This window comes from Diadema antillarum, unplaced genomic scaffold (genome assembly GCF_040938485.1).
Source record: "Diadema antillarum isolate AM-2024a unplaced genomic scaffold, OU_Dant_1.0 seq00001787_RagTag, whole genome shotgun sequence".
Classification (NCBI taxonomy): domain Eukaryota; kingdom Metazoa; phylum Echinodermata; class Echinoidea; order Diadematoida; family Diadematidae; genus Diadema; species Diadema antillarum.
This window is the reverse complement of record NW_027272465.1, coordinates 137,476-165,416: the sequence shown is the minus strand read 5'-3', so window position 1 is coordinate 165,416 and position 27,941 is coordinate 137,476. Positions and strand designations below refer to the sequence as shown.

The following is a 27,941-nucleotide window of genomic DNA, read 5'->3' as shown; positions in this document are numbered from 1 at the left end:
CACCCCGGCTCAGCGACCCCTTTGAGATGCAAATTGGTGTGTGGTTTCAATGAGCTTCCTCATCCGTACACGATTGCCGCTGCTTTTGTGGAGAGCCTCGCTGTGAAGTGAAAGACTGTCCAATAGAGCATAGCTGAAGAAAATTTGACGTGAAATGCCTATGCCACAAGGTGTGTATGTGTGTCTGTGTGCGTGTGTGTGTGTGTGTACTGGTGTGTGAGTACGTGCCTCATAGGTGTCCCCTTTTTTTCTCAAACAAAAAGAAGAGGTAATTCGGTTTCTGAACAGGAACAAATCATAATAGAAATCTTTGGGTAGAGCCACGCTGCGTTGGAATTGTGTGTGCTTGCATCTACGCGAGTGAGTGAGTGAGGGATTGTATGTTTTGTGTGTGTCCACATTTTGCTGAGTGTGTGCAATATTCATATGCTCGTTAAATAAAGCGACTAACCGTGTGTATTGTGTGTGCATGAAGTTATTTCAAGTTCAGGAAAGGGCGCGGCGATCGTGAAGTTTCCAACGCCATATGCACTGGAAGCAAAATCTGGCTTCGTGGCTTCACCTTCTCGACGTGAGCGTTACTGATACGGATCTCCATCTACTGCCGACGGAAAGACGCCCTATATCACCCCGCCGAAACAGAGACGAGGAAAGACTTTCGGTGAGGCGGTTTTTTCGGCTGTAATCAGGAATAATGTACCAGGGACACCCAGACTATGGCGTCCAAGGGTGGCTGGCGCACCCCAAGAATGGGCACAGCTTTTCGCGGGTCCACTACGTGAAGTTCCTCGCCTCACGTAGAATGGGCGAGGAAGAACCCAGTCCACAACAGGTGCTAAACGAGGTCAGAAAAGTCATCCACGAATACAAATGTTTCAAGTACAGACCAAGGAAATACTCCATCTGTATATCTTCACGAGACGTCCTCGTCAGGGAACTTGGTATGTATGACTACAACAGGCGACCATAATTATAACCATAGGCCTGTATATCTACAGTGTCAGTGAAGATATACTAACATTACATATTTGATTAAATAGCAGATCCAGGCCTTCATATTCATTACATAAAGACATTTTAAGTGTACACTGCAAGAGTTTGTCTTCATTTTGAATATGTTTGTCTTCAACCCTCTACGTACCACATTGTTGTTACCTGCTCATATAGGTTTGGATGTGAAATTTGCTCATATCCAGTTTGACGCATTGGCAGAGAAACGGTTACAGAAGTAGAGTTTAATATTGTACCTCCATTATTCCACCATGATCAACTCATGATTTGAAGATCTTTATAGTTTGCAAAAGTTTCGTTGTTGGTGGCATTTTATATAAATGAAAAGTCTGATCATATAGACTGCATGGATCACAAGATTATGCAATCAACTTGTACGATATTGTACGACATCAGTGGACATTTATTTGTACACTGAGACGCCATCAGCTCTGCATGTGACTAATTGGCACTCAGCTGTCACAGAAAAAGAGCCATTGTCAAAGAGGTAACTCCACGCCCTTGTTAGGTGTGGTCCTCGATCGGTTCTCTGGGAAGTTCACCCATAAATCAGAATATTACTATGAACTTTGACCTTGGTGAACGATGACTTAATACTGCTTGGAAGCGAGAAGTACAGTATGACTGTAGGCCTACAGTTTCGGGCGCCAAACGGGCGCTTATAGAAACACCACAAGACAATAGTTGAATGCATTATTCCCCTTAGATCTTACCCAAATTCAAATTTTGATGTCAAGATGAAATATTAAAGTCAAGAAGTGAATAATCCAGCCTTGATTTTCACAAAGATTTATTAGACAGACATTGGAGGGGGGAAAAATTTAAAACCTCTGCTCCTCAACGCACATAAAGCAACAAAGTTGAAGATGATTATATTATGTTGAGACCGGAATACTACAGGACCAGTCCTCTACTTCCGTATCAGATGTGATGTGATGTGAGGTGATAAGCACTAAATATTGTGTTCATTACGATCAATACACCATAAATATAGTTACATGTACGAAAAGAATAGAATAAGATTTCAACCTCTATTTCCCAAAGAAATTACAGGGCTGGAAGTCACTTTGAAAGAATGGTATAGGTACAATGTATTGGTTGAGGCGAGCATTCAACTTTTAACTTTATGCGAGATACTTAGAAACTATGCTATGAAATGTTAAAGAGCATACAATCCTAGAAGATGTTCAAAGTTTATGTGACAAAAAATCGGTTTTGAAATACCTACCTACCTATGGAATGGAAGATTCTGAACGCAGGCTAAGCCTCTGTATTCAGATCCAGGTTTAGTCCTTGAGATGAGCTGGGTCATGACCAGGTGGCGTGGCATCGAATTTAAATTTAACGGGTTCATTGTCCAAAAATTTATCCAGACCAACTTCAAAACTGAAGACACTGGGTGCATCTAATCAATTACTTGGTAAACTATTCCATGGTTTCCTGATACGCATGTAAAATGAGTTTCTTCTTATAGTGGTATGTGAACGAAAAATATATAACTTTTTACTATGTCCTCTTGTACATTTTTTTATTAAACCCAAATCAGGCACTACTTCTTGATCATATTTATGAAATAATTTAAAAACTTCAATCATGTCACCTCTCGCCCTGCGGTATGCTAGAGTTGAAAGTCCGAGGTGCCTCAATCTTTGTTCATAAGATGGAGATCTTATTTCACCTACTAATTTTGTGGCCCTCCGTTGGACATTTTCTAAAGCTAATATATGTTGTTGTTTTTTCAAATAAGGACTCCATACCGCATGGGCGTATTCTAAAATGAGGTCTTACCAAAGCTTTGTATAACAATAAAAATTGTCATTATTTAGATAAACAAATGTGCGTCTTATTAAATTCAAAATTTTTACATTGGCTTTGTTTATTTGTTCCTGAAAATGTTGTTCAAACTTAAGTTTTGAATCAACCGTGACTCGTACAGTAGGTCCTTGCATGAATCGACGTGTGAAAGGTGATGTATACTTTTCAATATTCATAGTGTAATCATACAAGTTGTCTTGGTTGCCAACCGTAAGATCACACCGTTTTTGGGGTGACACCTAGGAAGCCACTTATTCGACCAGGAAATAAGACAATCAAGATCTTTTTGCAGAAATGACCGAGATATGCAAAAACAAAGTAAAGCAAAGCAATCCTAATGAAAAGGTGGGTCCCTTTTAATAGGATCGCTTTACTTTTTACATCTAAGCCACTTCAAAACCAATTTTCATCAAATAATCTTGAATTCCTCTTAGAACTATATGCTGTTTCACATTATTAACGAGATGTTTCTAAATATTTCAAGAAATCATCTTCGAAAAAGTTGGAAACCTGAAGCCCCACCTCGAACAAAACTGTGCCACCCCTTTAATTCCTGTTCTGTGAATTGCATGTTCTCATATTATAGAACCTATCCCTTTAATTCCTGTTCTGTGAATTGCATGTTCTCATATTATAGAACCTATGTATGTATACACCACATACCGTCATGCTAATGATTGTGATTACCATGGCGTGTGGACACACAATAAAACACAACGCTTCACATACACTGTACCCCTTGAAAGCAGTCATGTAAAACAGCTGTATAATATTATGTTTAAAAAAAAGCTGCATCGCACACCTAATTTGCATGTCAATGCAGAAAACAAAGAAGCTAATTAGGCAGCATGATAAAGCGATGATTCCACGAGTACAAATTTACTTACTTTAAGCCTTACTTTACGAAAGTTTATGCGTAATTTACATATAAACAATGATAATTTATTTTATGAACAAAATATGAAATTGATATGCTCAAAATGCACAGCATACACACGATACAGATTGAGTTTTACAATCTGTTTTATTATTTGTTTTATTTTCATTTTTCGTCTGACAAGGTGGCTTTAAAGCCTATATTCAACTGCACTAGCTGGTCTTCCATGGGGTCCACTTGTATTTTACTAGGGCGGACCACTTCATCTTTACTTCATTTTCACTTCATTTTTATGATTAATTATACAGTATAATATAGAAACCCAACACGTTTGACTTTTATTCATTGTTAGTTTTTTAGAGGTTTATCTTGTCCATGATCCTTGCTACATGATGAGCATGCAGTTATTGTAAATGATATCGACACTGCTTATTTCTGTTTTATTTGAAACAGATTCCTTAATCTCTGCCCAAAATATAGAATGTCTTGTATACTATGTAATGCAAAATCATGTTGACTTAATTGTGTCGATTCCTGATACCCTCAACATTACGTGAAGAAACAAATATTTGAATACGTTCCATATACCTTATTAAAAAACAAATCTACAATATTTCTTCAGGTTACTTGGATACGCCTACATCGAAAAAAAAACAACAACTTCCAAACAAAGATTCTGCTCGAAAGAACATCATCTGTCAATCAATATTGTCTAACATTACTAACAGATTAAGGCTCGAATTATGATTTGTCTAACAAAAGACGTTGGAATGCACCTTCACTGGACTGAGCATAACCTTCATAATATTCCCACGTTTAACTTACTATAAATGACTAACAAAAGACGATGTAGGAAAACAACCAAGTTATGTTGGGACGGCGCATTTCAACGTCTTTTGTTAAAAGAGAACTTTAGCAATAATTGACAGATGAGTTCACGGGCAGAATCTTTGCATTGAGGCTTTTTTGTGGACGTATCCATGTAATCTGAAGAGAAAAGAATAAAATTACAGTAAAATTTATGGAACGCATTTAGATATTCGTTTCGCAGCATAAGTGATATTGAGAGTGCCATGATTCAACACAAGTAATCACGCAATTCACCGCATATACTGTACTGTAAGGTCCTTAAACGGCTGCCCCAAGTTAAATCTTTGAATTAATTCCCTGATATTGAAACAATGATGATCGAGTGCTGAGATTTTAAATTGGCTAGATCGTATTTTCTTCTCTTAAACGTACTACACCAACAATAACCTATACACCGTAACAGAAAGAAATTATTTTCAATCGGGTATGTGTCTTAAACATTAAAGGGACTATGCCTTGGAAATGCATGTTGACTTTTATTGATTCATAATATCATGATTATCACTTAGTGGCCGAAAAGAATATCTAAATATGTGCTTTGTATTTTATAATAACATTTCTATTCTTTTTTTTCTTCCGACTACATATACTTGGTCCCCCCCCCCCCCATAAAAAGAAAAAAAATCAAAACCTAGATTCTGCTTGCGTCATCATCAGACCATCATTGCTATTCTTGATAAAGTACTATTATGAAGAAAAGATACTGGAAGTAATGCACCTTTCCTTAATACAGACCAAGCATAATTTTTCATGTGCCCCTGCAATGTCTTTTTAAAATAATATTAATAAAACGGAACATGCGAATTATGCTCATTCTATAATTCAGGGGAAGATGCATTCCAATGTCTTTTATCAATCATATTAGTACTTTACCAATGATTGACAGATGACGTCAGTGGCAAAACCTTGGTTGGAATGGGATATTTTGTGGGCATATCCCAGGAATCTATACCCGCTATAGGTACAAAACTGCCAAATTACATGCACTCAACATTTTGGTGCGCGCCTTGGGTGTTTCACATGGTCGTACACACTAAGGTGTCGTTACCTGTGACAGTGTAATTTTGTATAGCTGCTATGATAGTGTTCATGTACATCACGTCTGTCAAAATTCCCACGCATCACACGTAAAAGTGCATTAGTCAGATTGACTAATCAAATTTGCATCGGTTTCAATGTAATGACAACGTTAATCGCTTTCCGGTTAATGTAATGGACTCATTATGTTAATGTCCGAGATGAATATCTTTATATAAGGTGCAGTATGTATACAAACATTTGCGATATATCTCCTGAGCCACCGTCAAAATAACTTCTCTATAACAATATTTCATTCTTTTTTTAGTATTCGCGTTAACATACAATTGTACATGGTACTTGTACATGGTAGCCTGCATGGTATCCGAACTTACTTCCAAAATGTAAAAATAGGAGAATGCTTACGTGTATGTCCTCATACATAATGAAAGAGGGCTGAATAATTCTAGATATTTGCAGATAAATCGATCCTAAAAAAAGATATGAATATTAACGCAATTTGACAGGAGATATGAAATTACCTTGATACAATCTCACGATACAGTACACCTGTCTTCATGGTCTTTCCTGTGTACTTAGGACGGTAAAAGTTTCTATGATGATATACAACTGTGTACACATTTTTATGCATGTAATTTTACAAGCTGATGAATGATGAATAATGGACGCTATCATACAGTGTACGAATTCATCAGATTGATACAGGCCCAAGCTTATAAGCAATGTATGTGTCCTTCATTAGTTATTCTCCAACTTTTCATTGACATGTTTCAATCTTTCGTGAAGTGCGTGGGATAAAAGTGCAGGGAGCAGGCTTCCGTGATTTATAATACATGTATGCAGAGCAAAGCGAAGTTGTCAAATTATTAATAACCATGGCAACAGAGTCATTTTCTTAGGTTAACAATGATATTTGGCGATAGAGTTATAAAAGTAGTCGACAAAATAGTACAAGATTGACTTACAATGTAGTGACGCGAAAACTGATTGAGACATCACATGCAGTTGAACGTTTATACAGCGTCATTTTATTGCGTAATTTTTGGTTTTACGAAATCCCATGGCATCAGGAGGCAATGTATAGTGCCGTACAAATACACACTTCATGACTGGTAGCCTACGCTACATGCTGCGAAGTCACATATTTCCTAATTTTTTTCCCGCTTCTGGATTTTATAAACATGCAGGCGTTTATGAAATTTTAAACAAGAATTCAGATTCAGGAGGAAACGACTCAGTCTTGTATGGGAATGCCAAATGAGTTAATTTTGTTTTTGTATTCTCATATCTCCATCAAGAGCTGACAATGTGCTCGAAGTTAAAAAAGTATTTTTCCTTCCTGTTGTTAAAAGAGCATTCTGAGGAATACATTGTTTTAGTTTGTTCCTTTGGCGGTATTACATCGCTATACAGCATGGCCTCTTCTTTTTCTTAAGAATATCAAAGAAACAGAGAAAGACAGAGTATAGCATGCTAGCAATGAGCAACAACCTCCATCATTAAAGGATAACTGTATAGTGACGATGATGACGTAATCAAGTCGCTGATGATGTCATTGTTTATACGCTATTCATCCATTCTATTGGTACAATTGTATCACGTGATGGGAGTAGGCCTACAGTGTTGCCACTTGAACAGTTCAGAATATGACTCGAAAGAAAGACTCTTCGTTGGGAGTTGAAAACGCGCCATCACCAGAGGGATGTTTGGATCCATCAAAATTGAATCTGCTTTCTACTACCACTAAAAGTTTCATCTTGTCTTGTCTTTCTTTCCATTCATGAAAAATGTATATATTCGTTAACAATAATCTCAGTGTATAGAACAGATATGAACTGTCATGTCTAGTTTTGGTATATGTAGAGCCCGTGAGATAGTTAGAAATTACTTATGAAATATCAAAAAGCATACACTTCTAAGAAGAGTTCAAGTTAATTTGATAAAACTTGATCTAGAAATGGCTAAGATATCCAAAAACAAAGAGGTCCCATAATATAAAGTGGGACCCACCATTTATTAGAACCACTCTGATTTGTTTGGCTTTGGATATCTCAACGACTTTCATCATAATAAGCTTTGCATTCCTCTCAGAAAATATTTTGTATGCCCTTTATAATGTTCATGTAAGTATTTCCTAATTACCTCTCCTAATATATCTCATAGAATATTGAGCTAGAAATGAATGTACAATATACCATATTAAAAGTAATTGGCTATCGATCTGGTAGATCCATAAAAAGGGAAACTTTACGCATAAATGATCACATTCGTTTTAGACACAAAAGTAAAAATTGCAAAAATGATTAAATTTTTATTCATGCGTAAGTAATCTTCCATGAAACATTGACAAGAAAAGACAAATTTATCACAATTGAATATGGACATATTAAAACATGAATTAATTTTCAAAAATAAATCTATGATTTCTTTTATGTCTTCGGAGCCCAAAAGAAAAACAAAGGCTAAAAATGGTAAAAGGAAATGACGAATCTTTTGTCAAATTCAAAATCAAATGGCTGCATGAGGGAAAACCCAATGTTAACATTATTGGTAGACATTTTAATTGTTATTTAAAACAAGGACACTTGATTGTAATAATGAGTACTTGTATTTATCTCATGAATTCTTAATTCCTAAATTAAAAGAAAGCAATAAAGAAATGTCCATTTAATCACCTTCTTTAGCTTTACTCCCTATGCCATTGGAAGTTAGAATTGACAGAAAAAAATCTTGTTTTCCTCTTTTTATTTCCCAGTTTGTTTTGGTTTGAGGCTATAAAGAGATGCAAGATAACGAAACCTTACTTTTGCTATTTCATCCATGTCTCTCATTGTGTTAAACTGGCCTTTTGTTTTCATTGTTATCTTGAAAGGCATTTGCATTTGAATGACAACATGTCAATTTTTGCAATTTTTACTTTTGTGCTCTGGAAGACAAAAACGAATGTGTTCACTCATGCGTAAAGTTTCTCTTTAAATTCACCTACCCCGTTGATAACCGATAAATGATAAATTGATCTTTATCTAAATTTCTATGAGAAATATGAACTTGAAAAAGTGTTTCCTTTGTTGTTGTTGCTGAGCACACATTGAGCCATTCACACTCTGCTTCCAATGTTCAAGTCCAAAGCTATGCACTAAGTCTACCCGTTACAATGTCTTCATACATACATACATACATACATACATACATACATACATAATATCAACGTAAATCAAGACTTTATTCCCAAACCGTTGCAATGCTAGAACTAATATATTGATGATAAGGATGCATTTCCATGCATTCACAGAAAGAACAAATTTTGTGAATATGTGCGTGCAAACGAACGGAATAAAGACTTGGGAGAGCATATAACGTCACCTACGTTTGTATCTCACATGCATATATTTATGCAGTTTTCACTGTTTCATGATCAAATTTTCAGTTAATTCCCTAACTTTCTCTGTTTTTGTACTATTCTAGTAAAAAATAAAAAAAGAATAAATCAATAATCCTGTTCATTCGATATCACTCTATGAGTCAATTTGATCGTCGGGGTGAACGTTTACTTATAACACACACACACACACACACACACACACACACACTTTGTGTGATCTGGCATAGTGTGCACACCTGACTTTCAGACGTTTGGGACAAAATGCAGTGTTAATTTGGACCACTATCTATGACTCATCCATTGCACACCACCATAGTGGACCACGCCCTATACGCCCACGTGCAGTGGTTATCCGTATGTTAACGTTGTATACATGCATACAGGACCTTTGTTCAATGGTTGTAAGTGCACGTTACGGTCAGCGTAATCCAGCGTTTGGTTTACGTATACGAGCGTATAGACTACGGAGAGGCAAATCAATGGTTAAAGAAGAAATACACTCCAAAATTTGTTCAATTTCATAAGAAAGAGAGAGAATTTCCTACAGAACAGTTCAAAAATTGTCAAAATCGGATAAGAAACAAGAAAGTTATGACATTCTGAAATTTCAACATATTTCGGAAAACACTTCTTGACCAGTCGTTAGAAATTAGAATTAGCAAGTTGATGTCATGCTCTCACAAATTTTTATACATTTCATGTACAGAAATCCCCCAAAGTCTCATATTTCAGCTGTATCAATATGAAATGACCTTAAAACCACCTTACATGTGTACTTTTCATGAAAACTGACATTTTGTGGAATTCTCAAACTTTCACTGATGTGTTCTACTAATATTGCTGCTTTCACTCAATCCGCGTTTACATAATGGGCTTTGGTTTTCTTTCAGAGATAAAGCGTTTATAACAAAAATTTAGGGCAAATAATGATTACCACTGATGAGGTCACAGTATTTCTTGAAAAAGCCTCTGGGACTGAAAGAGATAATGAGCACATCATAATGTTTCCTGGTTACGAAAATATCTCCCAAAACATCTGGTTGAAAAACGAGTCAAATAACTTCAAGCCCCTTTCAGTCCATTCTTCATTGTTGATCAGAGACTTACCAGGGAGTAAGATTTTGATTATGTTAAGACTGTAGAATGGAGCATTGTTCCTTCGTTTTTAGACAGTGTTAGAGATGCATTCAACAGAAGTTGAATAATGTCTCGCTTACAATTCTGTACGTCTGGCTCTTTTTATTTACCAATGCTCTTTGTTGTTACTTAAGCTCACTCTTCTATTGAAGCTATCCTCTCAAGAGGACCATTATATTGGTATAATGCTCTACTTCTTAGAATGCGTGAATGTTTAGGGGGTTTTCGGGCACGACAGACGTCTCGGTTGACGATTATCGACAAAATCAGGTTCTGTAACCGAATTAAGATTGTTGCATCCAAATGAATTATTCATGATTATCCTGACCCTATCGATGTCTGTGGAACCTAATGTATAGATTTAAACATAGTGAGGTTGATCATGTTGTCCAGAGCATTAACGGCATATAATATATCTATATATCTATATATACATGTATATATGTATATATATATATATATATATATATATATATATATATAATATTATATATATATATATATATATATATATATATATATATATATATACACATTCAATACTCGTATATTTACATTATCTATATATATTAGCCTAATCATACATCAAGCACCTGATGTATGTATGATGTGCAAGAGCGACGGAATGGAATGCAGATCCCAATGGTTGTACACACTCTAGTTTCTTTCTACATGTACGAAAATTCATCTGAGATAAAATCGAAAGTGACAGTTGTGTACATAAATGTAGACCATTCGATCTATATCATATAAGAGCGGACATATATGATGGTGTGACATTATCTTTTCCTTGTGCTCCCTTTCTCTGAACGTTAAAGTAAAACAACACCAAAGAAGGAAACGCGATTTTATTGAAGAAAGAGAAATCGCCATATTGTTCTGCCTTCTCGAACGATGAAATTACCTATAATATTAAGCCACATTTACCTTTATATATCACCCAATCGCCAGGATATAAAGATCTAAAACTCTAAATTCGTGAACTGGAACACTAAATATGATATTTGTAGACCAAACAGGAAAACTGCAAACACGCCCTAGATTCGTGTATATGCTTCTTGTACATGCCTGTCACACGTCAGTAGTGCATAATATCACATTTCGATGAAAATGCTTAGTCGTTTGCAAATTAAACAAGGGCAATCACATTTTATCATGTTGAGTCCACGAATGATGGGTATTTGTATGGTATTGGTATATATCGTGTCTTATTCTAAGTATATGTCTCATTTGATTAAAAACATACACGCACACGCACACACACACACACACACACACACACATACACACATATGGTTTATTGTCTCAATGTGTGCCAAGGGTCGTTGAGACAAATTGTATAAGAATACTCACGAACATAAATGTATAGGCGTATGGATTTTTATGCAAATGATAGTATTGGATATCATCATTATCATAAACAGATAAGGTAATTATACGTTTCAACTATATAAAATATAAAAATCTGCTGAAGTTGACCTGAGTGGATGTATTTCCTCCGATCAGCACATCTATCTCGAAACATGCGCGACAGTAAAAGGTGTAAAACCGGCTGATATACAAAACTTTAGTTATCGGTGTTTATTTCTGTTACAGCGTGGTTGAATGTCATCTTCTAACGTCAATGTATCTAGATATAAAGATGGGGATTCCCGAGAAAATGAGTCCAAATTTTTTCGAATTATCCACAATGTTTACTTACTTCAAATCACTTGAGTTTTATGATAATGTGTAATTATTGCAAGGTGCTACAATTATTGTATATTCTTTTCATCCTACATAGTTTTACGCACCTGATTTTCTGTTAACAAAAAAAGAAGTGATGTTTGTATTATGTTCTTGTCGAAAAATGAAATAAAACATTGAATTGAATTTAATTGAATTTAATTAGCACTCTCTCTGGATAACGTGATTGGGTTTTAACTTTGAATACGACAATGCGGATTATGCATATATTATCACGATAATCATTAGTCATAGTAGATTAAAGGGGATCAGTGCTATCACCCTCTTCGCCAATATCACGACTACCGTAGATTGTGATGCGAAGAACACATTGAATGTAAGTTTGTCGCTTCTGCCACACCCGCTCGAAGGTCGTGAATCCATCGCATGATTCATTGAAGGGTGTTGCTCTAGAGAAGGCAAACAAAAAATCTTTTCCCCACCCTTCCCAGTGAAAAGAGTTATTTGATTTAAAAAAAAATGAGGCAGAAAATATTATTTAGGCAATAAACAAAATCACTGAATTATACGAATTTCCCCCCAACTAAATTCACATGTTGCCATCTTCTATACTTATTTCAAATAGTTGTATAAAACTTTGAAATAACGTATCGCTTTCTTTGATGTATGATTACAATCATTATTCCAACATGAGATTGAGCCTGTTTTTCTTTAGTTCAGGAACATTAAATTAACAAAAATATATTATCTTAAAAGCAATCAATCTTTATGATTCATTTATGTTGTCATGGCAGTAGTTAGTAAAGCAAAATGTAATATATCGTTAATACTAAGAAAAATATGTATCAGAAGACCTGTGATAGGCGTGGCTCTCATACATTGTAGTTTGCGTATGTTTGTGTAGGGAGAGAGAGAGGGACATACAGACAGACAGACAGACAGACAGAAACTGACACAGACACTCTTACCTCCAATACTGTATGTATGTTTGAATTGTCGATATTTATTGTTAAATGCATGTACAATATACGTGTATTATATACGCCTACATAATGCCGCTATTTTTCACATGTCGAATGGTTAATAGCGTTCCACATTCCCGCAGGATTCTGAACCATTCTAGCGGAGCAGCTACTTGATTTTAAGTGCTCTCGACTTTCTGAGGTTTTTATAGGCACAGTTATAGAAGGGGGGTCAACTTTGTGCATACTTCATATTCATGGGAACCGTCGCGATGGGTCGAACAATCGCAGACGGTTTATCCCCGCGGCAAATACCAGTCTTTGTTGAGGTTCCCCCAAAAGGAACTCCCAGCACTTGCCCAGAGCAAACGAATAATTTAGTCTAGGAATGATAAATGGATAGGAGTGGATGCGCAATGGAGACTCCAGCGAGGGAAACAGTCCATTGTAGATGCGATGATAATATGTAGACATTCATCTATTCATTTTCTTCTTTACATGAGCTTCTCTTTGTGCTGGCTGTGTTGTGCGTGTAATGACCTCGAGGTGGCATATCCAATTTGTTATGTCTAATGATACAAGGAAATACGTTTGAAAGCACGCACGCGCAAACATACACACAGGTGTCTATGTATATATATATATATATATATATATATATATATATACTATATTATATATATACATATATATATATATATATATATATATATACATATATATATGATATAATTATGACCATACAAATCATGTAGTTACACATGAATGTACTTACGTATACATACACTGTTAAAGGTATGAAATCTGTTACGCGTCCATCTATCAAAAATTATAGTGACACTTTTCTCAGGTTTTGCGATATAGATTAGCTTACGCATTTTGAAATTCCCGTCAGCTACATGCAAGTGTAAAATCGCTCTGCCTGCACCAATGAATAACACTCACAAAAAAAGAAGAGGCTATTTCCTTTAATATTGTGTCAAATATACGACGTTTCTCCCATGTTACTAATTATTATTTTTAACAAAAGGCATAACAGGGACACATGCAAGTTGTGCTCAGCATGTACACTTGACGGTGCATTTCAGTGTCGTTTGTTAATCATATCGTAACTTCATGAACTCAGTAGTGAATGACAGATGCCGTTACTGACAGAGTCTTGGTTTGGAAGGTTTTTTATGGGCGTATCGAGGTGGTCTGAAGAAAACTTGTCAGACAAATTATCATGAAATATATGGCACGTACAGTATCTATAAATTCATTTGGCCACTTATACATAAGTAATATTTAGAGTATCATAAATCAACACAAGTCAGCATGCATTTGTAGAGCATAGTGTCTTTGGACAAATCTACCAGCAACACCGCACAATGACCGTGGTCATTTTCTTTTAGTTACACGAGTATGATTATTATGTATGCAAGTGAATTTTTTTAAATGTATGTTTCTTTTCTAAAGCTGGTCAGTTAAAAGGATTACATTGCAGAAGTAGGAAAAGAACAGTCCTTTCTGTCTTTAGAAATACTCGACTGGACTGGGCATGCTTTTAGTGCTGCTCAATTTATCCCTGTGGCCACCGAGGCCAGCTCTAAATGACACCCAATATTGATTTCAGTCTATTTACGCTACAAGAAGCTCATTCATCATTCATTATTTTCATGAAATTGATCGATGGCCCGCTAATGATTACCGTCACTGGTTGGTGATCAACAAGCCATTGATTTTCAGCCGCGCATGCAGTATCGATCAATAGATTTGTCCACACTCACCGTGTCTCTGTATTGATTAATGGAGTGTCCTCGTTTGTGACATGCGAAGGGGGGGGGGACATTGTAATGTGTCGAAATCAAAAGTGGTCAAAGATATGTTCGTCTCAAATTGAGATGACAACATAATAAATTATATTATACATTTCTTTCCTTTTCTGTGTGTGTCTTGTTGCGTAGTTATTCTTGTTTACCGATTGATCGTCATTTCCGCGAAATAAAGATCTCGACAAAACAAAGCAATCAGAACAACGAAGGACTTGCACATGTAAAGTTAGTGCCTTCAGTGTAGCCACATTTTCAAACCCATCACAATTATGATATCAGTGTAAAGCAATATAATGTTGAAACAGTCGCCAGATTGTCAGATTGCCAGATTGCCGTACCTATATACCAGAAATGATGATGTAGGTGATGATAACAAATACAAATGATAATATTCGCTATGTCAACAAACTGTCATGGTAGTTATTGTATCTTCCTTGATAAAAAGGAAACAACTTTATCCCAGTTTCGAGTTTCTTTCTTTTCTCATACTAATGTAATAAGGGGCTCAAGTTTAACGGCACTATTTCATAATGCTGCCAATTTTGAAGATTGAAGCTGCATGGTCAACACACCATCAGTTCCCCTTACATTGTGTAAAAGGATGCTCAAAGGACATTGTTGAAAATTATTGATAATTGCTTTAAAATGGGAACGTCTTGGAGAGATCGGATTGACCGTACTCAATTTTGACTCATCAATAGTGTTACGATAAACCTTTTTTAGTGACGGTTAATGATAGTGATATGTTTTCATAGATACATTGAAAGGAAAAGAAAGCGTTTCGTTATGCTTCACTGTTCCTTTATCAATATTGGAATATTAGTCAGCAAAGTTCAACATTTTTTGTGTTTTTAAGTGAGCCATGACAACGTAATTCAAGGTGTGGTATTTTACCCCGCGAGACTGACTCTGTGCAGGGCGTATAGAGCTCGTCATATCTGAACCATTATTGTTGTTATGCTTTCTTTTCTGCATAGAGATGTCTCATTTTCCCACACAGAAATATGTAGAAAGTAGAGTAGTCTCCTCCTTTCTCTCATTGTGTGTGTGTGCGTGTGTGTGTACGTGACATGTGTTGTTGTTGTTGTTGTTGTTGTTGGATTGTTCTCCTCTGTCGAGGACAAGCTAGCAAATGCGTCTATGTAATACACAATATGGGCGGCGCATTTTGTACGGTGATTGAAATTTAAAAAGAAATCAAATATCATGAGAACTTGTCCTTTCGAATCAGTACCGACGAATCGAGGTTGTTGCTACCTTGTAGGTCACCATCAAAAGAAGCCCATTAGATGTTGCTCAGCATGCCAAGTTCGGGGGAGGGAGAGACGAACAAACACAAAAAGAATACAAATAATGAAAAGGATCCGCAGTCCTGCGCCGCGCTGAAGCAAGACCACGTACCGTCTATTGAAGTCATGAAAATTAATTGAATATCTTCATTGAAAAGGTTCTGTTGTACCGAACCACAGGAGGCCTCAACGCAGTGATTTCAATGCATTCGTAGGCTCCAATGCCTTTTAAATGGCGGGCTGTCCGTCCAGGAAGTTGTTCCATGCAACCCAATGTAGGCCTTATCGTTTTTTGTACAATGACAATTCGTGCTGGTGCAATGTATAAATTTATTCCAGCATTCCACGCTATACAGTCATTAAACCACACTCATCACCATTGGTATGTCAACGTGGTCACATCTGCCTTATAACGCCAATTTGTGTATGTGTGTGTGTGTGTCTATTTGTCTGTGTCTGTGTGTTACAGGTCTCAAACCTGCAACCAAAGTGGACGCTCCCAAGCCCCAACACTATGCAACTCCAAAATGGCGGACCATCGTCTTATTGCATTTTGTATAGAAACAAGGAAATGCCGCCTTGAGAATGTTTAGTTTAATGTACAATGTAATTCATGATCGTAAATTCCATTATAGATTCAACTCCAATTCGAATGTTGGACATGATTTCCATAGAATAAGAGGGATTAAATCCTAAATGTATTTGATAATAAACTGGAAGAAGGGAAACGGGCATTATTTTTACATTATGCATTGAAATATCTTCTTCTATCATTAAATGAGTATGTGGATATTACAGAAAGCATACCAACACAAACTTTCATTTTCTGAGATGTATGTCACCCGACAGAGCAATGTCAGTAGGCCCTACCGCACTATTGTAGTTTCATCCATTCCGAGACAATCACATCTGTGATAGTTACTTTAGTGTCTTGTTCTGTGATAGGAATCGCCCGGGGATATTGATATATTTATATATTTAGACGGTATAGTTATCCTATAGAAACATCCTCTTTTGTCATGGCTGATGGACAAATACGACATTTCTTAAACAACGTCAATCATCACTTCTTATAAAATGGGTCTTAGAATATCTGCGATCTGATTGGTCATCATGCACTAATTTTACTGCTCCATACTGAGCCATGCGTCCTGTAAAATCCGAACGCATGTCTCAAGCCTTGTATAGTATTAGAGATGTACCGGACGCATGATGGGAAAACAGGCTGAATTTCATTAATTTACGGGCACATAAAAAAAAAAAAACACGAATGATACACAGATCTATTTCGTGGATCAGTGAGAATCTGATGCCCTCGTTTAACTGTGGAAACAGTCTAAAACCCACTCGCTGTCTCGTGGCTTTAAAGGGCCCCTGAATGTTTCTGTGATATTAATGTGACTAACAAAAGACATGGCGAGGGAACATGAGGTTATGCTGAGTCGAGGGGAAGGTGCATTCCAATGTCTTTTGTTAAACATTTCAGTGCTTTAGCAATGATTGACAGATGAAGTCATCTGAGGAATATTAGTTTGGAAGGATTTTTTTTTTTTTGGGGGGGGGGGCGTTCCCAAGTAATCTGAAGAAAAATAGAAAAAAAAATCGTTGAAAATATATGGAATGTTTCTAGATATTCGTATCACCGCAAAAAGTGATGTTGAGGGTATCACAAATCAACACAAATCAGCATGCATTTGGATTTCAGGGGCCCTTTAAACAGTTCCAAAATTACTGATAAACTCGCGCATCCAAATTTCACGGATCCACTCTGTCCTGTCCCTGCTTGTGCATCATGTTGTATAATAGACAGTGACCCTCGTGATGGTTACTCCCTTGTCCTGCGTGTAATAATGGATTTATTCAAACGGTAATTTACTCTTTTTTGTGTCATGGCAGATGTTTAAATGATAAAACATTCCTTGAACATCTTCCATCGTCAGATCATCCTGAGTACTTCAACTCTTTCTTTGTCCTCGTATTGATATCCGCAATGGCGATAGATCCTACTTTCTGATTTGACCCGCAAGTATAGAACAATTAACCCACTTGTCTATATATCCATAATTCCCGGAAAGGAACTATTCAGTGTAAATGCATGTTGACTTGCATTTATTCATAATATCCTCAGCATCACTTCTGTTACCAAATGAATATCGAAATATGTGTCATTTCATGATATAATTTCTATTTTTCTTCAGACTACTTGGATACGCCCACAAAAACTTCCAAACCAAGATTCTGCCAGTGACATCATCCGTCAGTCATTGCTATTATAAGTACTAATAATCATAATGATTAACAGAATAAATCGAGCATAAATTACTAGTACATGTTTCCATGTTAAACTAATGTGATCAACATATTGCAGGGAGACATGCAAGTTATGCGCGGTCAAATAACGTGAATAATGTGCATTCCAATGTATTTTGTAAATAATGATCATAATCAGTGCCTTAGCAATGATTGACAGATAATGTCCTTGACAGAATCTTGGTTTGGAAGCTTTTTGTGGGCGTATCCAAATAATTTGAGGGAAAAAGTCAAACATTATTATAAGTCATATAGCGCATAATCTAAATATTCCTTTGGCCACATACATGTAAGTGACGATCGGGTTATTATAAATCAGTACAGGTTGATATGCATTTGCACTGCATAGTTCCCTTCACGTGACAATATCAAAACAGAAACAAATAAAGTTCCGTAGTTATCCTTGGGCATATATTATTTTTATCAACTTACGCTATGATAGAAACATTAAAACAATGTCTATAAAACGCGTTATTTAATATTTAATCCAATTGTTATCATAACTCTCATCTTTTTCATTATACCATTACATCACTAATGGTTGAATATCACGTTGAACGGATTCAAAATTCAGCATATATTCAAGACGGTCTAAGGCTTTGTTTTTTTAAACAGACCATGTAGTATGATAGTTTGTGTTTTTAGAATGATAGCGCCTTTCATGCTGCTGTAAAGCAGGAGTTTGTTTGAAGAATATGAGGTATTCATCAATATATGAGCTCCCTCGTGGAGACGTAATGAGCTCCTTTCTGGAGACAATATCAGCTCCCTCGTGGAGACGGTATGAGCTTCCTCGTGGAGACTTGGTATATAATATTTAATATTCTTCTTTATATCTCTCTAAGATTTATACTGTTTGTTTTATGTCAAGTGCTGTCTGGGGCAAATTATTTGTATAGGGCCCCATTTTCTCTCTCTCTCTCTCCTCTTTCGTTCTTTAAAACAACAACAACAATAAAGCAGGAGACCGTGATGTGAAAAGCTACGATATTATTGATATGATAAAACATGGGTTATGCAATAATGAAGATGGATTTCATCTCTATGATGATTTAAACAGCTGTCAAAGCACTGACAACAATAATGAACTCCTTTGTATAGTGGCGATGATTTTTCCATTTTAACGCCTTGTTTCTGATGTCAATGCTAACATTTTACATCTAAAATCTATCATATCTTACTGATAATCTAAGGAAGTCGATAGAGATGTCAAAAATGATGAAAAGATATGCGCTTTTTTTACATCTTTTTAAAATCGTCCTTCCTTTCTATCAAGAGCCCAAAGTATCAACTTTTAGTTCAAACTAAGCCATGTATGACATGAGCTGGGAGGACAAGACCTATACCTCAAGCATACTCCGTTTTCATTGAAGACTTCCAGCAGCTTCAACCTATATTAACACAAATTATATGACAAAGTAACTCTCAATATAACGTTTACGTTGTCGTCATGAATTGTTGAGAGTATGGTTGTTAAACATGCCTACGTGACAGATCTGTTAAATCTGCAATGGTGTCCATTCTTTCGACACCTAAAAACCAATATTTGTTGTCGACGATCTGTAACGTTAAGAAGGGAACACTGAAATTCAGTACTGGTAGCGTCCATGCAAGTTTCTTAAATCGAAATCATTTCATAAAGCTTTGCACAAGAAGTTGTTCTGGTGACGTATCATGGTCACAGATGCATTTAAAAGGCGAGTAACCTGAAATGACCCTTTACGTTACTATTAAATACCATGTCCATAGTAGCCATGATCTATGAGCTTCTGAATTACTCGTCACCTGTCATTTAGTAAGTGATTATCATCATTTATGCACTGTTTATGTTGGGTAAACATAAGAAAAACAAATATTTTAAAAGCACATACTTTACTTAAATTGTACTCGAGAGCACTTATGTAGTCGGGATACGAAAAGGCAAGATTTGGGCGTCTTATACGTGGCAAGCAGATGTCTTTCGTGATCTTTTTTTAACTATCAAAAAGATAAGTCTGCGCGTGACTGTAATATGGCCTACGCGACTTTTCAAAAAGGGGAGAAAAAGAAAGAGCCACTTATTTCATCCGTCATCAATCAAAGGTCATTTTACTGTGTTAATTCATTTTTGGTTGTTGATGACTTTTTGGGTTTGTTATTCTTCGTTTGAAATGTATTTATAATGTAACAACATGTTTGATCATTGCTGAGAAGTATTGAAGACACATATTCGTACACTTTAGTTTATAGATTATGCTTTCTGTTCTGCAGCAGACGTGTAATGTCAGGCTCCTCGACGCATAGTGAACGTTTAGTAAAACCATGTTGATATAAATTTGAAAAAAAAAATCAAAAACCCCTCCTCGATTCAAATAATTTGTAATATTCTGACTAACTGAATGACATTTTGGATTAGTTTCTACCCTTCGCTCGTCATGTTTTGCGATTATTGTGAGCCCCCACTATTTCGTTGACTTCTTAGCGTGATTTGAAGATTAAAAAAATCCCAGAGGAGCGATTCCTACATTTAGAAATGAATAACATCAGCAAAAAGCAATATACGCACTATGATATACTGCTATTTTACATCAACAACGTATACGCCCGAAAAAGCAGGACCTGCGCACTTCCGTTTTTTGTCAATGGTAGTGATCATTCATTTCGATTCTTTTTTTTTTTTTCTTTTGGGCGATGTCAGATCAGCTCTAATACTTTTCTACCTGGGCGTCGCCCTCTCCGCGCCCCAAAGTTTTATTGACAAATCTCCTGACGTTTATGATATCTTATTATCGGCACAGGGTTCTTTGTGATAGCGCTTGTCCTTGGCCGTCCCGCTTTTGCAAATAACTTTGATGGGAAAGGTTTGTAAAGTAAATATGAAACGTCCACACGTTTTTGATGCATGGGTCCACGCATTGGATTTGACAGATTGCAGAAATGATTAAGCGGCGACGTGGAAAAATAAACATATTTGGAAAGCGTCGGAATAATTCCGACGATGTTCTCGATTAGAAATTGTTCACTATAGGAACAGACTGAAACGAATTACTCTTGGAAAGACAACGTGAATCTGCGTAGAATGACAGATAATCTGTGTTATACTCATAAAATTATATTTTACAACCTTAGGAAGTTTATCGTTTATCGTTTATTATGTACTCTCGAAGCATTCACTGATTTCGGAACTTTAACAAAACAAATTTCGAACTGGACCATGAGGTTGCGTGTGTTTCCCGAAGCAACCTGCTTTTGTGACTATGATAAAAATACATTCTTATGCAATTTGCCGAAACTGACGCATATCTGATCTGCTGATGTTGAGATTTGGGCAAGGAGCTGACAATATGAGGAGTTGAACTGACTGCGTGTGTGAGAAAACTAGGTAGAATACTCTTGCTATTTCTATTAATACTTCTTTCGGGATATCAACACCACTCCCTAAAGACTGCTGCCATTGCGATGCTATACAATGCAGATCTGTGACCTACAAATTCAAGTTTATTGTACTCGTTATAATAGGGTACAAATCAACGAGCAATCAGAATAAATTGTCTGGTACCTCCCTCCCTCCCTCCCTCCCCCCCCCCCCCCCTCTCTCTCTCTCTCTCTCTCTCTCTCTCTCTCTCTCTCTCTCTCTATCTATCTACCTACCACTTCTCTCCTTTTCTATCATTCTCTATTTATCTAGCTGTCTATCTATCTATCTATCTATCTATCTATCTTTTTTTCTCTCTCTCTCTGCTAACCCTCTCAAAATAAGAAGTTACAAGACGCCATATTATTATTCATTATTATTTGTCAATTTTTCACATTCTTGATAAAGTATGATATGTTTTTGCCGTCACCGAAACACCAACGGATAGACCTGTAGTTAGGGAAAAAATATAAATACATTTCTGTAAAAGAGGTAAATTATTTACATTTTGAATGTTTACACTTACTCCTTCCCATGCACCCCGTAGCCTATCCATTCCGGTTTTTTTTTTCTTTTTTTTTCTTTTGGCACATATCAACATTGTCAGTGGAACGATCGCAAGTTATATTATCTTAACAGTTTTCGGAAAGTTCCAGACGTGAATTGCGCTTGGCAATGATAAAAATTATAGCATTGCTCCTCGCGTGATTTCTTAATGTTTCTTGTATAGTGATGGTGCAATTCTCTTGTCAACTCAAGATGGCTATATGAATATTAACATTCACATAACCATCTTAGTCATAACCATGGCCATCCGGTCCCGCCATGGCCATCCCCCGCCATGGTCATAACCATCCGGTCCCGCCATGGCCGCATGAACAGGGGCTCTCCTGCCTCTGCTATGCGGCCAAGGCGGGACCGGTTTGGTCTGATATGGGAAAGAATGTTAATTTACGTTTACATGTACCTACCAACCAAGTGGTAGCTAAGTACATATAGCGTAGGCTACACGCTGTATTGATGTATTCTTTGCTAGCGTGTAGGTAAAATTAAAGTCCTTTTTTTGCGGAAATTCAAATATTTCAACATAAAATTCATATCATGTTTCTATCAGGAATATTCTGGATAAATCGCGTGAGATTTGTAAAAGTTTTAATCGCGTTTGAAATCACTTTTTTTTTGCGTCTCACATTGTAAATGCATGCGAATATGAGAGAAGTCCGGATGAGAAATGGCCGCGGATAATCGAGGTCTGACTGTATAATATTATCATGTATCATGAAATGAAAACATCTAAATACAATTGAAGTCAGAGGTAAACTCGTTGGCACGTCTTTATTGTCCCGTGTTTCTCATAGCACTCGTAATAACATTGGAGTTTCGTTTATTGTTTCTTTTTTTGTCCTGCTTACAGATACTTTCCAAGACGAATCGATCCAGACAAAGTACATCCACTACTGCGTGCACGATGAAGAGTACCCCAACATCTTCGTTTTCGTAGCCTGGTCGCAGAGTCAGGGTATCTTCCTCTGCCACATGTTCTACTGCAACTTCGAGAGTGAGGCGGCTAACCTCAAGGTATGACCCGGAAGCAGTAAAGTCTTTATGAATTCATTTATGAATTCACTCGGTCTGGGATTTGAAAAAAAAGGATATAGTTTACACGTATATATAGAAAATAAAAAGAAGAATTTTTACAAACTTTAATGGCTAGATGTATACGCCTCGTTTGTTGCTATGTCATGAATTTAGTAGAAAGCAAAAAGGTTAGGTTTGGTGGAGATTGAAAAGTATAAATCAGCAATTTTGAATGAAACTAACTTTCAAAAGGGAATATCAGGGGAGAAAATGCTATGATAGAGTTTATATTAATATATTGTTCAAAAGTATTATAAAACTACCACAGACATAATATCATAGCCGTGGTGTAAATATAAACACTTCAGAGGGAATGGGACTCAAAGTTAAGATGCGCAAAAGATTGTCAAAGATAAAGGAAGCAATAGTTCAGTTTGAACCAGTAAATTGCTGTTTGTTTGTTTCTTTCTTTGTTTTTTATATGTGCAAAAATTATTTCGAAAGTGCGTATCTCTTGTGTGTTTTGTCTGTTTGTGTACAGACTTCTTTGGAATTGACAGTTTCCAGCCATTTTTGTGCGTGTTTTAGTTCTCTTCTACTTTGGAACAAACTTCAGAAATCAAAATTTAGTAGAAATCAAGCATTCAAGTTTTTATTCTTGTTTGATTCTATGACATGGATGCGAGGAAGTTCAAATATAAATCTTCTGACTGCCAAACAATATTCTTATATTGTTGTTTGTACTTTCATCCAAAGAGGTATTTGACTATTTGCTCGCATCTTAGGTGACGAGTTACGATGTATCGTGAACTTCGAAAATTCAAAAAATTCTAGTTGAGTGCGTGTGTGTGTGTGTGTGTATGTGTGTGTGTGTGTGCTTGCGTTTTGTATGCCATCAGGGTCATGATTTGACAGCGTTGCTTTATTACTCAATGTTACTAGAGAGAATATATCTCTCTTTCTCTTTATCCAAATACAGGACAATTCGTGCCCTTTTATAAATGATATTTGATCGTATTAGATAGGAATGTTCCCATTATGTCGCAGAGCATTCCATCCTCATTGTTTAGCATTCCGTTTGTGATCGCCATATCAGAGTGAGTTCTTTCCAGTGGCGCAAAATCCAGCCAATTGAGCAGTTACATGCTTAATGAAACGTACGCCAGCAAGCGTAAACCGCAACCCTAAAGTTGGAGACCACGCCCTCTATCGGCAATGCATTAAATTTCAACCCGTACCACAGAAATGAAGAGTAACACCGTTTTTGTTTGTTTGTTTCATGGATCATTTGAACACAGGCTGCATTTGCCAATGGCTTCCAGGCAGCATACAAAGAATGGAAGAGTGATGCGAGACCACCCCCACGGAGACAGCGAGAAACCTACTCGGAGTACGCCCCAGCCCGCCTCACCCGTGGAGGTATGATCTATGGACTAACACGAGGAAATAAACGGAATTCAATTCAGTTCAATTCAATTCAATTCAATCTAATTCATTTCATTTCAATTCAATTTATTGAAATTCAGTGCAGTTCAATAATTCATTTTAATTCAAATCAATCTGGTTTAACCTGATATAATTTAATTCAATTCAATATAATATTATTTAATTCAATTCAATTCAAATCAAATCAATGCAACTCAATTCAACTAAATTTAATGTAATTCAGCAAATCTTATTTCCAATCACCAAATGTAACATCATGCTCACAAGACCGATAACTGAGCACATAGCAAACTACATGGCATTCACGTTAATCTTTAACCCTATAATATGATATTTGAATAACAATTTTTTAAAAGAAAATATTATGTAAGGAAATATCAATTATTAGCGAAATGTATTGAAAATGAAGATTCTGCTTAAAATTATGCACTTGCTGTCCTGATTATAACGAAAAATTACACATGCAAATTCCTCATATTAAATTCGTTTGAAACACTCTGAACTCACACCCTTGATACAAATATTCACAATGAGACGATGTATACAGTCAAGATTTTAAAGGCATGATGTCAAGAGCCTAGAAATCTGGTCATTTGTATTATGCAATGGTATTCACACTCTCACTTTCTGCCCATTTTGGAGAATTTGGCAATAGCACAGAATTGTCGTCACTGTTGTTGATCTAAGTAATAAATGTAATGACATTGTGTAATGACCAAATATTCTCAACTATTTGAACAAAAGAACAATCAATAAACCCTTGACCAATACAAGTAGTTGCACCACATTTCGAAAATAGGTCGTAATGAATTTGCTCGAGGGCAATCTTGACTCGACCCCACCCCCGCTCCCAAGATTGATCGCAAGAAAATAAACTCCGTCCACTCGTGTGAAAAAGGACAGCAAGCTTAATCGTGTTCAAAGTTTTTCCGAGCAATTTTTCGTCGTTCATGTAAGCAAAACAATGTTGAGATGCATTAAACCTCTAGGGTAAATTGCAATTTAATGTGAAAGTGCCGAGAAAAAACGAATATTTTTGCACTTCGAATCTGTACATTATTTTTCAGTCTTCAGATGTGTCAAGAGACTCGTGGTTTGTCTGTTTTGATAGCTTTAGATTTCCATCGCCGGTCGTATGAAGCACCAGCGGTCATGGAACGTGAGCAATACCGACCGCCACGAGCCTCCGGCCGATACGGTAGCCGACGTCCCCGACCACAAAGCGGCCCTCGACCAAACCAAACCATCGAAGTCTACGGCAACCCGCACCAGGGAGGTTACTACTACGACGACGACGACGACGATTTCCTCCCCGATGCCGCCCCTGCGCCGCGGGAGAAGGAGGTCGTGTATACGCGTGAGACCTTCCCAGCCCCAGGCGATGCCTACGACAGGCGAAACGGTATGCGGGGGTCCCCGGCGTACGACGACGGCGTTTACGCAACCCGGGGTGGCCTTTACGGGCAGGTGGATCGCGGCCGTCGGTCACGAAGATACGTCGATAGTGGATACGCACGGGATGACATGCTGTTCTAATTCGACATAACTCTAAACGATTGTTTAGATGCTTGCAAAGGAAATTGAGTTTTATAGTGATAAACTCGGTCTAAATTCCAGGCAATAAGTGTGAATACATCGATTTGCACTCCTTTGCAGAATGAAGATATGTAGAGACTTAAAATCGAAAAAAAAAACAGCGGTGTGGTAAAATAATACCTTTTAGCACACTCGATTCGTATATGCCATTTGAATTGTTTCATAGCTTTTGCGGTACACAGCTCACAGTTCAAAGATGAACAATCAAGGTTTCAAACAGAGAAGAGATAATTAATGCCAGGTTCCCATTACGTGACGATATCATTTTCACTGTGCCATGTTTATCTGCAACGATTACAACTTTTTTCAGCGATGGCGGAACAAGTGTGTCGTAAAGAACAAAACTCAATCTTTTAATGATTCTGTAATATCCTCTTCTAGTTCTTTTTCACCGTTTCGATTGACAATGGCGGTACCTAGGCACATTAGCTTGACTTACCTTTCTTCAGAGAACTACAATATGCCTGGAATTTAGACTGCAGCGAATAGCAAAAAGTGTAAACGTGTATGATACGACAGAAGATCAAACATATTTTATATACCATTCAGTAAAATTGGGACGTTTTAAATTTTGTTGTTCTTCTTATCTTACGTTTGTGTACAGGAGAGGTTTATACAGTATATCAGCGCATTAATAGATCACGTTCTTCATAGCTGTTTTTTTTATCTACTGTCATGTTGTTTCTAATCGCATGACAGTGTGTTGGTAGTCCAACTGAACTATATACCGCTTACCAAGTAAACTCTTGCAATTTCATACACAATTTTGATCTAATTCTTACCACAATATTTGACTACCTAACAACTATATAACAAGAACAAGTACAATATTCTTTTAAATAACCGACGCTTTGTTTTCATAATTCCACTTCACTGCAGCTATACCTATGTAAAATTATAGACTCGATTTCAACTGTGTTTATTTTAACTGATCTTGGTGAGCCTTTCATCCGCAACAGATAAATTCAAAATTACCTCAATAGAAGTGTCAAGATAGTTGTTATTATAAGTCTTTCATATATTTTTACAAGGACTTGTATATGATTTAGTGACATAAAATGCACTCCATTCTACAAAAAAGCAAGTCTTTTAACGGCATCTCTTTAGCTTCACAGAGGATTTGTATATGTAAAATTGTGTATGTCAAATAGAATATAAGTGCTTAAGAATGTTGTACTTATTACATACCGGTTCTTAAAAAGCTTAACGAGACGGAAAGTCATGACATAATCCGATTACGTCATGAAATTGTTGATTTTTTTTCGGTAAGAATATGCATGCTACATGTGCGGATATTGTATAGAGGTTTGTATTATATTATGTACGGTGTAAATCATCATTTCTATTTTAACATACAATCACATTGGTTATGAAAGTAGAGTAATTTTATAGGTATCGTCGCGTCAATTCTGAGAACTTAAAGTCTTCAAAGAGAAAGAGAGACAGAGACAGAAAGAAATAATACAGGGCAGGATTCAGACATCCCAAGACATGAAGTGAAGTTGACCAAATCAAAAAAACAAACTAAGTATCTGCCTCGGGTGCCATGCGCTCATACAATCTGCACTACTTTCATGCGCTGAATTCAATCTGCACTGTATACTTCTATGCGCTCACACTATCTACTGGCTTTTTACTCGAAAGGTCAGTCGATATGCCCTTATGCGTCACCAGATCGGTGTAATAACACATGAACTTCAAAGGAGAGATTTCATATTATGCTGCTTTTGTAATTA

The 27,941-nt window shown here is 36.6% G+C and overlaps 1 protein-coding gene across 1 annotated transcript; it reads left to right on the top strand.

Annotated features, from left to right (window-relative positions):
• The first annotated feature begins 363 nt into the window (after positions 1-363).
• LOC139712290 (uncharacterized) lies at positions 364-26,949 on the top strand. The gene is made up of 4 exons (XM_071624129.1): positions 364-941; positions 23,000-23,163; positions 24,462-24,582; positions 25,721-26,949. The coding sequence occupies exons 1-4, from the start codon at positions 695-697 to the stop codon at positions 26,143-26,145; spliced, it is 957 nt and encodes a 318-aa protein (XP_071480230.1). The 5' UTR covers positions 364-694; the 3' UTR covers positions 26,146-26,949.
• The last annotated feature ends 992 nt before the right edge of the window (positions 26,950-27,941 follow it).